Source organism: Passer domesticus, chromosome 14 (genome assembly GCF_036417665.1).
Source record: "Passer domesticus isolate bPasDom1 chromosome 14, bPasDom1.hap1, whole genome shotgun sequence".
Classification (NCBI taxonomy): Eukaryota; Metazoa; Chordata; class Aves; order Passeriformes; family Passeridae; genus Passer; species Passer domesticus.
This window is the reverse complement of record NC_087487.1, coordinates 4,117,338-4,135,115: the sequence shown is the minus strand read 5'-3', so window position 1 is coordinate 4,135,115 and position 17,778 is coordinate 4,117,338. Positions and strand designations below refer to the sequence as shown.

The following is a 17,778-nucleotide window of genomic DNA, read 5'->3' as shown; positions in this document are numbered from 1 at the left end:
TGCATTGGTAATTTGCGGGAAGGTTATACTATTTGAACAGCTTTTTTTGCTGCATTTGTCACTGACCTTGTTATCCTGTGAATGAAGAAGGAATTGTATTTTGATATGTTTGTGCAATGCCTTTTGATGAAACCAGGGGCTTTTTAACAAACTGATTTACTAGGGAGAGTTTAGAGTAATTTTGAAGAGCTGCCAATACTCGTGTCCTTTGAAAAGCTTACAGACTTGTCTGTCTCCTGAAAGAAACAGCAGGACACAAGTTGCTGGACAGATTTCTGGTTGACAGCTGTGCCATAGTTCCAGCTCACTGCTCTGTTGTATTTGGTATTCTCAGCACGTGTTGAACTCTCCAGTCATGAAAGGCTGGTGTGATGTGTGACAGTAAAATACTGAACTTTGTCTCTTCCAGCTACCTCCAAGTTCTAAGTCATTTCAAGAAGCTCAGAGTGAACTGAACCAGGCAGCAGCAGACCTGAATCAGTCAGCTGGAGAAGTTGTCCATGCTACACGGGGCCAAAGTGGGGAGCTGGCTGCAGCCTCTGGGAAATTCAGTGATGACTTTGATGAATTTCTTGATGCTGGTATTGAAATGGCTGGCCAAGCACAAGTAAGTTCTTGGTCATGCTAATTGAGGGATAATCTTGGCCTAACCTCTGGCAGTGCAGTACATTGTTTATGTAGCAGCCTAAACATGCTGCTGTGTGAGGAGATGTTTGCTGTGAGGGAATCACCTGGAGCTGGTTATCTGGAAAGAAGAGAACCCAGTGTTTGCATCTCTCACAGGATCTTGGTATTTGTTTCTGTGTCCAGTCAGAAATACAAGTTCCTACTCCTCTGTGTAGTTTGAGCTGCAAAGGTACAAAGGTGTGCTGAACCTCTGAGCTTGTGGAAAGGGTTGCTTCTTTTTGGTGGAACTAGCATGGAGCATAATTTAGGTGAACACTGTTCAAAAGGTAGCACCTTTCTTTGCTACTTTTGAAGTGCTTTAAGTGGATGGTGGAAATGATATTGCTCTATGGTGCTGTGGACCTGCTACAGAGTGGAGCAAGCCTAAAATTACGGCTGCCTAAAATGCCATCCTTGGATCTGACAGCAAGCACTTGGACTTGTGTTCAGTGATTTAAAATCTGGCAGAGTTCTACTCCGATGAGCTCTAACAATCAGGAATGTTGTCAGATGTTGCTGAGCTCATTCCTGGTAGTTGGAGATACCACCTTCACTTTATCTTACTGGATAGAGTTGTGCTGAGCTCAGTAATTGGTCATTTGGCAATGATTTAGCATAACACATGTCAGCATATAAAAAGGAATTGTGTATCAGAGGAGATGGGAGGACTTGCAGAAAAAAGAATCTGCAGGTGGTTTTACCCTGGTTAGTAGGAGGACTCTGCACACCTCATAAATGATTGCCACTGGAAAATGGCCCAGAAGGTCCTGAGTGTGTCAGTCCTTTGAATTCATTTATGAAATGTCTCTCTAAAGCAGATGCTTTGCAGGTAGAACTGAGTAGAGACATCCGACAGTGGTTGGTGGTTATTCTCCATCAGAACTTCATCATTCAGGTTCCAGATGTGTGAAGTGAGTTAAGCTCCATATACAGCTGACTCTCTCACAGTGAGCAGTAGTGAGGTACCTGACTGTCTCTTTAGCTCTGGACCACATTGACTTTTAGAATGTTCTGTTTGAGGAAATTCAATGAAGGCAAAGGTAGAAACGATGCTGCAAATGGCTGCTTGAAATGAGAATCCAGCTGCTGATGACCTGGCTGCCCTTGTGAATTTGCTGATCCTGCTGACACAGGGGATGGTTATTATTCTTAATTATTAATGGCTGATCTTCCAAATGAGAAGGCCTTCTGTGTGTAGTTATTTGGCCTGAACAAAAGCAATACCAGGTGTTTTGGGTGACTAGCAAAATGTAGGGGTAGGGAGGAAGTAGAATATAGTAAATACAGAGTAAAAGCTATTCTGTCAGCTGACTATTATGCAACACCTTTTACCTAAAACTATGAAGTGACTGTTAGAAAAAATGGGTTCACTTCTACTGATCATTGGCAGAAGAATCTAGTCACGGCTGTTCACTGTGAAGATGCAATACTTTTCTGTAACTGGATTTAAATACAGGTTTCCCTTTTCAAGCAATGGCTTAAAATAAGTAATAGAACATCCAAGTCAGAATGTTGACTGAAGTAGGCTTATAGAAACTTATTTTATTGGGGAAGGTGACTTCCTGGAGGATATTGTTGTGTGAGCAATCCCAGTTAGATGCTAGAGAAGCCTGTGGGCTGCACAAAGGATGCCAGAATACAGAGAGTGTACACTGGCTGAATAATGTAAAGCAGTTGTGCCAGGCAGAGACACATAAGAGTCTTGACAACAAGAGCATTGTTCAACAAGTAGGGAAGTTTCTCCATAGCTCATTTGTGAATGCTACCACTGTTAGAAGCCAAGCTATTTGTTGTAAGGGTCTTTTTCTGTTATTTAAGTGAAGCTAGAGGCACCTGTATGAGTGAAGGATGGCTTGAGCCATCCGTCTCTGAGCTCACACAGGTCAGCAATTTCAGGTGGATAAACAGACAGGGTTTTTATGTGTGGTTTCAGCACACTCTCTTGGTTGCTAATTTTGTACTTAATGTTATGCTGCTCTGGCTTTCCAGACTAAAGAGGACCAGATTCAAGTCATAGGTAACCTCAAGAGCATCTCTATGGCATCCAGCAAGCTGTTACTGGCTGCCAAGTCTCTGTCTGTTGATCCTGGAGCTCCTAATGCCAAGAACCTCTTAGCAGCAGCAGCAAGGTAAGGATGTGTTGTTTGCTTTGTTTTCCTGAGATATTTGCCTTTCTCTGTGGTATTTATATTGTGCTTATATATTCTTCTGCTATTGACAATTAAGTGAGTGGCTGGAACCTGTAGCTCTGTTTAAATGGAAGTAGGCCAGAGGAGAGTTGCTTATGTTGGAGTAGTTCCTCAGCTGGTATAACTTGTTACCCTTGGAAATAGGAACCAGCATTTGAAGACTTGGCCTGGTTTTTGAAAGGAACCAGTGTATTTTACTTACTCTTTTCTCACCATCTGTGTTCTGACAAGGCAATAGCTAACATTAAGTTTATCAATCCCTGAAAAAAAAGAAATTGAATAATGCTCTTAGGTAAAATGTGCTTAAAAACTGTAGGTACCTATTGCTAACAGTGTGCATGTGTGCATGATCAGGAATGCCTGGAAAGGTTAGATGCTACATTTCTGCAGTGGAGCATACCCTTAATGTAAGGATTATAAATCCACTCCCTGAGTAAAGGGCTTCCTTAAGAACTTATGCTACTTTACTTTGTCGTGTTTTGTTTAAAAAGAAAATTGCGTATGTCATGTCTCCCTGGAAATAAATAACATCTATGAAAATTATAGATAACCAAAGACAGGCTGCTTAAAAGTGAAGGAGTCACATGAGATTTTGTTACTGCTGCAGCATCAAACTGCTCCAGATTTCTGCTTTAGGCTTGGAGCATTCCTGATGGGAGTGTAGAGGAATTTCACCCCAGTGAAACCAGTTCCTGCCAGGTATTCCCTCTAAGGAAGCATCTAATAGAAAAAGGGAGGTGAGCCAGGTCAAGCCTTCAGCTGTTCTGTGTGTGTGCATGTGTGGGACCTTACACAGACACCACAGACCTGTGTGAAGTAAATACTGCACCAGTTCTCAGTTTGTGTTTAAGGTGCTAAGGAGACACTGTACTCCCTTCTCAGATCCTCTGTTCTGCCTTGTGACAAGCCTGCCAGGGCTCTCTTCTCTTTCCCTGCTATGATACAGTCAGGGTCAAATATTTTTACTTTCTCTCTGATGAAAATGAAAGAAGAGGCACAGCTTCCTTATTATAAGATAGCTTTTCTTCTCATTTTTCTCTCATCATCAATGGTACTGTGATTAGTCTGGGGGTTTTGCTGGGTTTGTTTTGCTTTCTTCCCCATTTGCACCAGCTGTAAGAGACACCAGCTTTTTCAGTAGTCTTGTCTTCCTTGTGGAGGTGTTTTTCTGGACCACCTTATGCAGCATACATTTAATGACAAAGGTTTTACTAAGAGGAGTAGTTCAACTTTAAAATCCACCTTTTTTCCTCCTACTCTTCCCAGAGCTGTGACTGAGAGTATAAACCAGCTCATCACACTGTGCACCCAGCAAGCTCCCGGGCAGAAGGAATGTGATAATGCACTCAGAGAACTGGAGGTACTACTCTATTTCAAAAGTTGCTATAAATAAAAATGGACCCTTGTAAATGTCTGTTTCCCTTGTATTCTGTGTGTGAATAGCTCCTGTTACTGTCTTCTCACTTTATCTGTGGCAGGGGTTTTAACTGTGCACAAGGTGAGCATGGAACCCATGTAAACATCTTGTATGTTTGGCCAGAATGAAATTTGCTACCCTGTCCCCATCCCCTCTGTCCTGCCCTCCAAAGATACACTTTAGTCCTTATTATTCATATTTACTGTTACTTAATCATGACAAGATGGACATATCTGCTACCACCAGTGCACTGGAGGGAGCTGCAATATCTTGGTTTTTCCACTTGCAAGATGTCGTTGCTGGCATCCCACTTTAGGATGATATTTGCAGTCTTCTACCTTGACCTTTCTTAGTGCAGACTTTTAATGCCTTGTTTCTGCCTTCCCTGTCAAACTGATACAATGTGTGTGTCACTACAGGCTATTGCAAGATAAGTTCTTGATCCTGAGTGGAAGGTTTGACCCACCTAAATAATGGGTCAGTTGAAAGACCTCCACTGATCACAGACAGGGCCACTTTCAGTAGCAGGAAATAATCTTTTAATTTAAACTAGGTATTTGTTGTTTACTGTCAAGGTCAAAACATCAAGGGGTGACTGGTCTGTGTCAAGAGCATAAAATACCATTAAACTTTTTATTTCTAGCCCTTAGTATCACAAGGATACGAAAGTCATTCCAGGATACTGTGAGTTTTCTTGATATAGAACTCCATGGTTATCATCCCAAAATGTTATAGGAGATCCCCTAGGAGCCACTTTGTCCTCCTGAATTTTTAGCTTCCTAAACATTCTCTCCTTGGTCACAGGGAGTGGCAGCAAATCCAAAGAATAGAAACCAGGAAATGAGGCTGTCATGTAAAGGAGCAAGCAGGGGGAATGAAGTGCTGTTCCTCAGGACTTCGTGAAACACTAGTGGAGAGAGATTGGTGAAATGGCAGGGATGTGAAAGGTGAGAATTTCCAGCTGATAAACCATGGAAAACTGAGAGCTTAGAGAAGAAATGTAGGGCAGAATAGCCTTAAAAGCCCTTGCAGAGGGTTCTGTGCCAATTGCACAGAATGGCACATGCTGCCATGGATTGTGAGCAGGGCCAGCCAAGGGCAGAAGATCTGTGGCATCTTGAACTTCCCAGAGAGTGAGTTAGTGAGAAAAGCCTGGATATCTGGAATTAGATTAATTTCTGGAAAAAGGGAAACCAAGGCAAAAGCAAACAGTCCTGAAATCAGACTGGAGGCTCGCATCAAAGTAACTGGAGAAACCAATGAAATTTTAGAAGTCTTAACTTTTAATTTCTCTTTACAGTGATTAAACTTTTGCTTCTTCCCTTCATTTCCTAAAGTCATCACATACTATTCCTAGTCTTTCCAGGGCTTCTTAACTACTAAAAATCCTTGTTTCTCTAGAAAGAGTGTGTCTCAGCATGGATTTGATACCATCAGTAGTCTCTGTGGTGTTCTTTGGAGATGCTGGAAAACTGTTTTTAGAGAGGACCTTATTGTCTAACCTTCCATGAGGTAGCTAAACGTGCCCAGAATTGCAGCTGAAAAGTTGTTGCATTAATTGTAAATAAATGTACAACAGTGAGAAGTTTGTGCTGGCTTGTGTTTTGCCATTCTGTTCCTTATATTCTGAAGGCCTCTGTCCCCAAAGCAGTGTAAGTGCTGTAGGAACCTTTTTTGCTTTTCAAGTTATTATTTAATAGAACACAACATGAAGAGATGCTGCAATGATAGTGAGAACTAACAGAGAGAGACAACTGGAAATTGCTTTCTAGACACCACATCTTCACCTTCTCTTTTTAATTGCTGTAAGGCTTTAAGACAAACTTTTACACAGCAATAGCTGAGCTGTTAAAAATACTGTTGGTGTCTCCATAACATCCTAAAGTTAGAAGCTGTGTTATGAGACAAGTCCAAGTGTTTAAAATCATGCCTTGATTTCCTTTAGGTGGAAAGGAAATGTCAGATACAGCTGCTGGTATCTTTCTCCACTTAATTGATTTCACTTTCATCAGAAGGATTAAAAGTCTTTTCAGCATGATATTTGGCAGTAAAATAGTTTTCCTTAAGACTTGAAAAAAGGTGTGCTACAGATATTTTTTTGTATAAAAGAATTAACCTCCTGCATTTTGCAGCTTTTTACAAGTTTCATTGTCCAAGTGCATTCATTTTTCTCAATGAGTATGTGACTGGTTGTCACATTGTTACATTCAGGACTCAGAATCACCTCAAAAAAAGAAATTAAACCCAACTATATGTAGATTCCTGCCAGAAAATCTTTCTGTGTTGGGGGAATCTGTTGACACTGTAAGAGGCAGGCAGGTGGTGGATGTGTACTCAGTTCAGTAACCCCTTGTGTTTCCAGACAGTGCTCAACAAATGGCAGATGTTTTTCTTACCGCTTCTTTAAATCTGTTTATGAAATTTAAAATAGTACTGAAAACATGCGTTACACTGTTGGCACCTGACAGAAAACCAGATTGCCTCATGTCAAGCTGAGCACCTCTGACCATATATCACTCATCACAAACACGAGGTAAACCTGAACTTCCAGGAGATTGATGGTGCACACACATGGAGTTCCCACAGCTCAGTTCCCCTGGGTGTGGTTTCCTGCATGGCACACTCTCAGGGAGTGTGTCGTTTTGACTGCTTGCTGGAGACAAATGTAAAATTACACTGGGATAAGCAGCATAGGCATGATGGTCTGTGTTCTTCTCAGCTCAGTATTTCAGCCTGTCAATAATCAGTTTGTGTCATGATTTCAGACAGTTAAATGATGGTCTGTGTTCTTCTCAGCTCAGCATTTCAGCCTGTCAATAATCAGTTTGTTTCATTTTTTCAGACAGTTAAGGGAATGCTGGATAACCCAAATGAACCTGTGAGCGATCTCTCGTATTTCGATTGTATTGAGGGCGTAATGGAAAACTCCAAGGTAATTTCTTTTCCCCACCTTTGTGTCAGTTATAAAATGTGCTTGGATTTTCCAAAGTATCCACATGGATATTGAATGTTAGAAGTGCAGTCAGTGTTTCTTGCTAAAACGTCTGCCACACTCCTTGGTAAACTCTGCCCGAGATAGGTCTCCTTACAGGTAATTGCAGGTTTTGGTCACTTAGAAGGTGTATTGCCTCAGTAAGAAGTTTTTAATTAAGTGACTGGTACACAATGCTCTGAAAGCTTCTCCTCTCTCCTTTCCTCTTTTTGACATGCTCTAGACAGCATGTCATACTTTGGGGTGCTGTATTTTGACTGCAGCTATGTTAGAACAGCCCAAAGCATGAATGGGAGTGCTGGGCAGTGAAATCCCATTGTATTGTTCTGTGCAGAGCAGCTTTGCCAAATGTCTGAGCAGTCCAGACACCCCACCACATCAGAAAACCTGTGGGAAACCTCTTCAGTTACTTTTAATCAAACAGTGCTGTACATCTTCTTTGAAGCTGGCTTTTGTGTCCTTATTATTTGATTTGTTGGAATTGTCTCATATTCCTTCCTCTCTAAAAGAAAATGAAAGTATCTAATGGATGTGTGTATCATCTTGCATCTAATGGTCTACTGCAGTCAGAGCTCATTTTGAATTTTAAAGCGATGTGAACTGAATTCAGTGGGGCATAATGTGGGAATTCATGTGCATTCTGACACTAAGATGGTTCCACAAGTCTAGGTGCAGTTTGGTTACAAAGATGATCCTGTAGGTATCAACAGCATCTTCAGGGCTGTCATGCAGTCTGCATGAAATGCACCTAGTGCCAGCTTAGCTGTGATGACTAATGGGTGACAGCAAAATTAATGAGGGGTAATTCTGTACCCTCTTAGTCATTTGAGCTGCTGTAGTGCTTCTGTTCCCTGTCAATCCAGTGTCAGTGTGCATGCCTGATCCCTCACACCACACAGAGGAACATGCCCACTTTAGTGAAGTCTAAAAATTCTGAAACTAAGTCCAGGGGATTTGTGGGCCAAAATTGGTTTCAGGCCAGCAATTGCTTGCCTCCAAGTGGTAGGGAAGCATATTTGGAAGATAACTTTGTTTTTTTAATTTCTGAGGTTCTTGGAGAATCAATGGCAGGCATTTCCCAGAATGCAAAAACTGGGGATCTTCTAGTCTTTGGAGAATGTGTTGGAGTTGCATCCAAGGCTCTTTGTGGCCTCACAGAAGCAGCAGCTCAGGTAAGAGACTGAAGGCTGTAAAGCAATTAAGTTTTCATTTTTTAGCAAGCTCATGTTCTGGGTTTGTAAATCTGAAATTCACTTTGTTTTACACAGTGTGTTCTGTGTATATCACAGAAATTGCACAAACTGCAGGAGGAGCAGAGTGCAATAACATGAGTGTTTTCTAAGGAAGGGAAATGCCATCTAGCAGGAAGCTTTGCTGAGGATAAAGCAAAGCTGCAGCATATGGAATTCAAGTTTGCAGCTCAAGCTCAGAACTATTATATCATAGAGAAATGCACAAAAAAAGCCACAGTTAAAAGTAATGAATCAAGTTCCAGTTTGTAGAAGTTCTTAAGGAGCACTACAAGTTTCAGCCATTGTAACTAAGAAGAAACCTGTTTCAGTTGTTCAGATACTTCTGGAATAACCAAAATTCTAAATTAGGGTCTGGTCTCTGTGGTTTCACTGATCTGATAACTGAGTGAACTATAAAGAGCTGATACAGTCACCTTGGTGAAGGATTTGGCTGTGGGAGATTGTGCTCTACATCTGAATACCTCTTCTTGATTCCCCCAAATGTGTAATGCCTTGATTGGACTAAATCTCCTCCACATCTGAGTTGCCTTACTGGCATATTAAGGTGACAGATAATTGTATCTGTAAGAGATATGAGGAATCTTCAGATATGATTGTGGCAGTTAAGTTGTGGTTGTTGAGAGGCATGAAACTTATAACTAACTGAGAGAGGAGTAAGGTTGGCCATCAGACACTTTGGGCTGCAGTGGGACCAGCAGCTGCAGGCCTGATGGGACCTGCACTCAGCAGAAGTGCCTTTGCTGGATTGCTTTTACAGTCTTGACAAAAACCTCCACTGCCTCCAACCGTGGCTAATACAGTAAAAACTTTACCAGTACCTGTAATCTTTAAAGTTCTCTCCACTGGCTGTGCAAGTGACAAGCCATGTTTTCAGGGATAGCAGTTGTCTAAACAGTGGACTATTAGTTTTGTTTCAGCTAGTTAAATTTCTAAAGTGTAAGGGTATATTTTCTTGGTTTCAGTGGATTCTGGAGATGTATTGCTAAAAACAAATGGCAATAGTATTTCACAGTATGATTTCTGAATAATCTCTGACCACCATGTGCTATGACATACGGCCAGCTTACCAGAGATCCTAGCCAGAATTAGCATGATTTATTGGGATTGTTTTCTTCTTTTCCCCATTTGCAGGCTGCTTACCTGGTCGGTATCTCAGATCCAAACAGCCAGGCTGGTCAGCAGGGCCTCGTTGACCCAATTCAGTTTGCCCGTGCCAACCAAGCGATCCAGATGGCTTGTCAGAACCTGGTGGATCCAGCGAGCAGCCCCTCCCAGGTGACTGCAGGGAGACATCCCTCTGGGACACGGGACTTTGTTCCTGTCCAGCCCAAGGAGTTTTGGTTACTGTCCCACTCCTCTGACATTGTGCCTGTTTTGTGCTGGTTTTTCCAGGTCTTATCAGCTGCCACCATCGTGGCCAAGCACACGTCTGCCCTGTGCAACGCTTGTCGCATTGCTTCATCAAAAACAGCAAATCCTGTTGCCAAGAGACACTTTGTGCAATCTGCCAAGGAAGTTGCAAACAGCACTGCTAACCTGGTTAAAACTATCAAGGTACAAATGCTGCTTAGTTGTGCTTTCTGCTTCCTTTGTGATTTAGAGGGTTTTCTGGTTTGGTTTTTTCCCCTCTGTTGAGACAAAATCAGGACAGTTAGAAGTATCTTTTTATATTCTTGGGTATGCATGGTTTAAAAAATCACTAATTAAATTTTTGAAGATCTGAACTGAAAAAACGTGTCCAGTGGTGCAACTGCTGAACTCAAATTGAAAAAAAGGGGGTAGTTTAATATTAGGAGAGGCAGCTGGCCCATCCAGTATGAGACCCTCAGGACTGATGTATTTAATGAGCTTGCACCATAAAAATAATCTGCAAGCAACTGAATGTGAAGGTTTTTAATGGTGTTAAGTTCCCCAGTATATGGAGATTTTTGGAGCTATTTCTGACAGCTTTACTTTATCAATAGAGGAAAAAAAGGAAATAATTAATAGTGGGAACCAAACAGAAGTCATTTATCTTGCTAGTAGTCGCCTGTTAATAGTTGCCTTTTATATTCCAGATTCCTTCCAACAATTTGGTAGGGGGTAGGTTTTTTCATGCAAGCAGAAGTAATACTTATGAAGCTGTGGAAAATTCACAATTCTGAACCCTTCTGGAAGCCATTAACTGATCTAATCTGATTTCATTAGCTGAAATGTTTATTCTGTGATTGTGAGAGAGATCAGATGACTTGGCTGAAAATGAGAGCAATACATTACTCATTGCTTAAAACAGAAATAACTAAAAATTTTCAAAATCAGTCCAGAGGAAACAGTCACCTTCACAAACCACCCAAAGGTGGGAGTTGGCCCCTTCCACCCTTTGGAGTGTGAGGTTCTGGGACACTTGAGAGACTTGAGTCCCATCAGAGAGAGATTTGAGAGACTCATCAGAGTGCAATGACAGAAAACCTGCAGCAGATTAAAGTTCAGGGTCAGTAACCAGCTGAGGAAGGAAACACACTCCTGCAAGATCACATTCTTTGCATCAATCTTTTTTGTGAAGGAGCTTTCAAATATCCTCTACATGTAGTGGTTTAAAACTAGGAAGACTTGATCCATCTTCCTTCCATTTTGCTAAAGAAACCCGTTCAGACAGAGCTTGATGCCAATTTCATTTCCAGGCACTGGATGGAGATTTCTCGGAGGAGAACCGCAACAAGTGCAGAATTGCCACTGCACCATTAATAGAGGCTGTGGAAAATTTGACAGCATTTGCTTCAAACCCAGAATTTGTCAGCATCCCAGCACAGATCAGCACTGAGGTAAGCAGGATACTGCATTTCCGTCCTCCAAAATCTGAAAAAGTTGAATGAATCACATGTTGGGAGAGTGAGTGTGAAGAGCCCAAAGTATTTCCTTGGATTTCTGGGTGTTCACAGGGCATTCTGCTGTGTTGTGTTTACCCTCTGACCTTGACTTTTGTACCAGTTTGCACAGTTTGGGTACAGTAAGTGCTGCAAGTCTGCTGTTAGCAAAGCCATGCAGCACAGGTGACTTGCATATTTTAGTAGCTGGATCCTTAGATGCAATACAATAGTAAATATCCCCTTTGTTTTCCCTCAAGAGCAGTTTTAACAAATGAAACCTAGTTCTGACAAGAATCAAAGGGATGTTGCTGTATTTTTTCCTTTTTGCCCACAAGTTCTCCATCCTCAAACTGTGTAACTACAGCAGAGTAGAATGTGAAGAGAGTAATAAAGGATTCGTTGGGTTGGGTTTTTTCCCTCAGGGAAAAGAGATAAAAAAGCAAACCCCTCAGGCTCTGTAAAAGCGTTGGAGTAGAGGTCATGTGTTATTACTGGCCCTCCAAGGGCTGCTTCCTGCTTTTCTCAGGCTCTGATCCAGATGGCAGTATCAGATGATGCAGTAGCTGTTGCAGTCTTACAGCTGTGGGGCTGTAACTGAAATCTGAATGTGTCCTCCAGGTCTGTGGTACCTGGGTTTCTCAGATTATAAAATAAAATAGATTCACAGATGATAACCCAGTCAAGAGTCATCAGTCATCACTTGGAGTTAGTAGTCTGACTGGGGAAAGTGCACATCTGTTGATGACAACAATTTTTGTGACAAAATGTATTTTCGATTATATTTCTGTAGTCTGCAACTAGACTGGTCATTGTTTCTCATTTCTCAGCTGGAAAATGCACTTCTTAACTTGAGACATGTTTCTTAGGTATGTTTTGCAGAAAGCTGTTGAACTGATTATTTTTGTTCTATTTCTGTGTTGACTATCTGTGAATATAACAATAGTACAATGGAGGAGACTATAATTCCATTTTAATGCTGTTAATTAAATAGACTTCTAGGAGCAGAAAGTGTGGATGAACTCAAATAATAATTCAAATGTTGTTTCTGTTCTTATACCTTCCTGACCACAGGGATCACAAGCACAGGAGCCAATTCTGGTTTCTGCTAGGACAATGTTGGAGAGCTCATCTTTACTGATCAAAACTGCCCGTTCTCTGGCTATCAATCCCAAAGACCCTCCTACATGGTCTGTACTAGCAGGGCATTCCCACACAGTCTCAGATTCCATCAAGAGTCTTATTACCTCTATCAGGTATGTCTTTTGTAGTAATTGAGCAACTGTTCATAAAGGAAAATGCCATATGGCCATTAGCACTGTGTTATTTTTCACTGATGGAAATTACTCTGTGATGCACAATATCTCCCCAGTTACACTGGGTGTTTAATCATAATTGATGACTGCAGCACAGGGCTGTTCTGTGTTTGTGTTCTGTTCTCCTTCTCTGGTTCAACCCCCAATTCACTCTAAGGTAAATGTAATAAAGGATGCTGTGGAAAATGAACACTAGCTAATATTACCTCCATGCAGATCGTGTACCAACATGAAATATGTGGGAAATAGCTGGGTTTTGGGGGTTTTTGTTTGTTTGTTTTTAAGTGGTCCTGTGTGCATTCAGTAAAGACCCTGCTCCTTGCCGCCATGCTCAGCTGAGTGTCTCTGTCTTGCAGGGACAAGGCCCCAGGGCAGCGAGAATGTGACTTCTCCATCGATGGCATCAACAGGTGCATCAGGGACATTGAGCAGGCCTCGCTCGCTGCCGTGAGCCAAAGCCTGGCCACCAGGGATGACATCTCCGTGGAGGTGAGGCACAGAGCACAGGACAAACAGAGGAGTGCTGGACACCCTGCTGCTCAGTCACAGCACAACCCACTGCCAGTGAGGGGAGAAGTGTCCTTACAGGGGTCTTTCTAGGCAAAGTCACACAGACAAAAGTATAGCACTTCTTCCAAGATCCCAAATCACCAGGGAGTAGTAGGGGTGAAAGTAGTTATTTTTTACTGTCACCCAATATATTACTGGTTTCCTATGGTGCTATGACAGACTGATAGAGTTTTTGTGGTGCCTTGCCATGTGGAAGCCAGGATTAGTTTCTGAAGATTCTTAACAAATTTGTTTTGGAAGCTGGTCTATTAGTAGAAGTTCAGTTACATAAATGTCAATGTTCTTTTTCTTAATGCCTAGTTTGTCCTTTAGTAAGTGAAATTTGAATTTGATGTTGATATGTTCACTTTAAGAAAGCTTCCTTCTCTGCCCTCCTCAGTGTCTCAACTCACGTTGGGATTGTCACCTTGGTATTTGTATTTTAATAGTATTGCTTCTTGAAATGACATGTTTATTGAAGTGCTTTCCTCGGGCTGTAACACTGCATACTAGAAACATGTCAGACCAAATGAAGCTGTGCAAAAGAAGTCATTGCAGGAAATGTTATCATTCATTTTAATGGAAATGAAGCTATTGTGTTCACCATGTTGAGCTGAAGAAAATGTTACCAAAAATGACAGTTATAAAGCAGTAAAAGAAGGTAACAAAGGGCAATTTTTTTTTCTCTTGCCTATTATGAGAGTAACCTTAATCCTCATGGCTGCCAAGACGTCAAGTGCCAGTTGAATTAAAAGCCAGTATTTATGTCTTGACCAGGCCACTAATATGCTTGTAATATGTTTACTTCTGTCCTGCAGATTGTATTCAGGACTCCTTATCTCTGTCCTTCAGAGATGTGACATTTTTCCTTTGCCAGTGTACTTGTCCCACTTGCTTCAAAATCTGCAGCCAAATTTTTATTCTTGCATTGTATTTTCTGCTTTGAAAAATGTTTCTTCATACTTAAATCAGTGCTCCTGACAGTTTTCTGATTGGTGCAAGTGATACTAAATCTTTGTCAGGGCAAAAATACCTTGGGAGTTGGCAGGGGGGCCCTTAATCACATTGCAGTGAAAAAGAACACCTAGCCCTGAGTTTGCTAGTGTCAGCACTCTCTCCCCACATCTGTCATATAAACCTAAGAGGAGCAGGCCCATCTCAGGGTTGCTGTTGCTGAAAGAGGATAAGGGAGAAGAAATGAGCCAGTACATGAGAAAAACTAGCAGTGTGGATTTCTGCATTCTGCCATAGCAGGTCCCTTGAACAGCTTTGAGGATATTGGCTGGTCCAAGGGTGATTGTCAAGTGTGGTACAACTGGATGAGAGCAGCTGTGATAGCAACTGACAATTTCTCTTTCTTTTAGGCTCTACAGGAGCAGCTGACATCAGTTGTACAGGAAATTGGCCACCTCATTGATCCCATAGCCACTGCAGCTCGGGGAGAGGCAGCTCAGCTGGGGCACAAGGTACTGTGCTGCCATGACAAAGGTGTTAGAAATCTTGGACAAATGAACGTTAGGGAAGACCCCAATTTCACAGCAGTTTCTCTTCCTATGGGAGAGCAGAAGAATACATTTGTAATGAGAAAAAAAATGGAATTTTCAAATACTCAGAGCCAAGACCCTTTTATATTTTGGGCCAGAGGGGAGAGATTCTTATTGAGGTTTTTGGTTAGGGGCTTTGTGTAAATGTCTCTCTCTCCTCTGTTATGTGGAGTGTAAGTAGATCCAAACTCATGCTTGTAGGATGTCTGTCCCAAAAAACAAATATTAGAATGTACATACCAAAAGCATATTTACCATGGTCCTTGCAACACTTAGAAGTTTCTCAAATAGCAAGTTCTTATCCTATATATTCTTGAGAGTAAAAACTGCAGAGGCAACAAAGATTGAGAGGCTCCTCCCTTGGCCAGAGGAGATGCTTTTCAAGGATGCTCTTGAATAGCATGTGGCTCCTGTGACAGTGTTGAACAGTTTCATGTGACCTCAAGGGACCATGTGCTTCTGGAGGAGGAGACGTGTGGCTTTGCAAAGGAGTTGGGCAGTGAGGGGAGACACAAGCCCTGGGCACATGATCCAAACCCAGTGCTGTACAGTGCAGGAGCACTGTGCTCCTTGAGCTAACCCACATCCCAGTGGTAAGCAGGGAATGTGTTTTCTCTGTGTCACCTGAGAATGTGGTTAATGGCTTTCTGGGGTTGTTCTGGCTTTCTTAGGTAACACAGCTGGCAAGTTACTTCGAACCCCTTGTTTTAGCTGCAGTTGGTGTGGCATCCAAGACACTGAATCATCAGCAACAGATGACCATTTTGGACCAGAGCAAGACTCTAGCAGAATCTGCCTTACAGATACTGTATGCTGCCAAAGAAGGGGGAGGAAACCCCAAGGTAAGGTGGCATGGCATTAAGGGTGAGAGAGGAAGGCAAGTCTGGCAGAAAACCCAGCACGTATCTGCTGTACAGTCAAGGGATATGTTTGCAGTCAAAGTGCCAGTGGCAGCTCTCCTGGTGTCTCCTGAGAGTGGAAACATTTCAAATCCAAGACAGGATTCCAGTCTTCTCACAGCGTTGTCTCAGGGGACACAAAGTCAGGGTATGACAGCAGCTATCTAGGCTCTCATAGAGAAAGGAAATGATTAAAAAGCAGGGTTTGTCTGGTGCATGGCCCAATGGGATGGGCCCCTGGGCAGGAAGGAGCAGCATTGCACAGCCCTTCATAACTCAGGTGTGATTTATGCCTCACAGAGAGCTGCTGTCTTTAGAGGACATTTAAAAAGACACTGGCACCTCAGGCTGAAAGTGTGGTGTGCCACAGCTCCTTGTAGGAGTTAACAAGTTTTGTTCTGTCTGCTTTGCTGCAGTGTTTTACTTGTCATCTTTGCCCAGAAGTGTTAATTTCAGTGCCTTTACTGTTTTAATTTCTTCTGATTCACACATTGTTTTGCAGAGAGAACATCCTCTGACTATCTCAGTTCTCTCATTCTGTGTCCTCCAGGCATCTCACACTCATGATGCCATCACTGAGGCTGCACAGCTGATGAAGGAGGCTGTGGATGACATCATGGTCACTTTAAATGAAGCTGCAAGTGAAGTTGGCATGGTTGGAGGTATGGTAGACTCAATTGCAGAGGCAATGACCAAGGTGAGCATAGATAGACATAAATCCCTTTCTCACTTTGTGTTTGAAAGCTGATCCACATTGCAGAGCTTTGGGCAAATTGGTGCTGATGTAGTGGTCAGTTATGAAATGTCACTGGAAACATGAAGATTGATTTTGCATATTGTAAAATAAAATTGATTTTATTTTGGGGGCCATGGTGCTCACATTTACAACCTACATGTCAATAGAATTCCTACAAAATAATTTGTTCAGTAATATTCTGGCATTTAACTATCATCTTAGGTCAAGTGACCTCTTATTTTTGCTTCCTTTTTTACCCCTTATCTTTCATGTTAGTCTCTTAAATGAAAAGCAGGCCAACTCTAGAAGCAAGGTACTTTCAGTGAAGATGATGTCAAAGCCTGAAATGCTCTGCTGTGCTTTGTAATGCATTCTACTGAAGATGTATAGTTGCAAAGTGTACATAAGTTCAATCCAAATATTTGGCTCTTCCTATCCTGACTTAAAGATTGATAGACTTTAGCACATAAAGAAATCTTACATTATCTTCTGTCATGAACATTTTGGACTGTAACTATTGCACCTTCCTTTCTCTATCAGCTGAGAAGAGCAGATTGTTTGATCTTGCATGAGAAGCAAACCTCATGCTCAAAAACCTTTGCCCTGTACATTCTCTGCATCTTCCATGCTCATAACCTGGGCTCAAGTATTTGCTGAGTTTCTTTGTACATCCTGGTGCACTATTTTCACTTGTGTATCTTGAGAGAGATCACAGAATTGAATATATAATACAATTTTACTGTTGCCTGTAAAGTATGCTGTTTATTGTGACTTTTTAATGCTGTGGTTTTCCCTCTGTCTTGCAGCTAGATGAAGGTACACCTCCAGATCCAAAAGGAACTTTTGTAGATTATCAGACCACTGTGGTGAAATATTCCAAAGCCATTGCTGTTACAGCACAGGAAATGGTAAGAACTTACCTTAACAGGGTCCAAACTCTGTGTATACAAGGAACATGGAATTATTTGCACAGTGTTGAGACTCTTGATCATCAAAATTTCAATCATCTTACCTCTTTTGGGGTAATGGAGCAAAAGGAGTGGTGATCTGGTCAATTTGACTCTTGGATCTTAGTGGTGTGATCATGCAGGGGTCCTCTACAGGAGGAGCACTGGATTGTATTGTGGCTCTTCTGCACAAAAGCTCTTTATTTGGCTCATTTTGAGAAGAAATAAAAGGAAAACCACGTATTTTTTCATCAGCCCGCTTAACTGAGCTGAAATGTCACCTTTTGTTCATCAATGACTTTGGGATACTTTTTCACACTTACCGTTTCATGTAGCCAGTGAAATATCATCAGTGTTTTCAGATCTCTATAATGCTTAATGAATGAATGCAGATTGACATCCCACACTGTCCTTTTCTTTCATTCCT

At 41.8% G+C, this 17,778-nt stretch overlaps 1 protein-coding gene across 10 annotated transcripts in view; it reads left to right on the top strand.

Annotated features, from left to right (window-relative positions):
- TLN2 (talin 2) overlaps positions 1-17,778 on the top strand; it is a 142,182-nt gene that overhangs the window by 92,675 nt on the left and 31,729 nt on the right. For all 10 annotated transcript variants that reach the window (XM_064389389.1, XM_064389382.1, XM_064389388.1 and 7 more), the window contains 14 exons: positions 410-607; positions 2,656-2,795; positions 4,122-4,215; positions 7,115-7,204; positions 8,314-8,436; positions 9,649-9,792; positions 9,910-10,071; positions 11,178-11,318; positions 12,435-12,616; positions 13,033-13,165; positions 14,590-14,691; positions 15,441-15,611; positions 16,219-16,365; positions 17,211-17,312. In XM_064389389.1, coding sequence (XP_064245459.1) covers positions 410-607; positions 2,656-2,795; positions 4,122-4,215; positions 7,115-7,204; positions 8,314-8,436; positions 9,649-9,792; positions 9,910-10,071; positions 11,178-11,318; positions 12,435-12,616; positions 13,033-13,165; positions 14,590-14,691; positions 15,441-15,611; positions 16,219-16,365; positions 17,211-17,312 — 1,929 coding nt within the window. The remainder of the gene's footprint in view (positions 1-409; positions 608-2,655; positions 2,796-4,121; positions 4,216-7,114; positions 7,205-8,313; positions 8,437-9,648; positions 9,793-9,909; positions 10,072-11,177; positions 11,319-12,434; positions 12,617-13,032; positions 13,166-14,589; positions 14,692-15,440; positions 15,612-16,218; positions 16,366-17,210; positions 17,313-17,778) is intronic.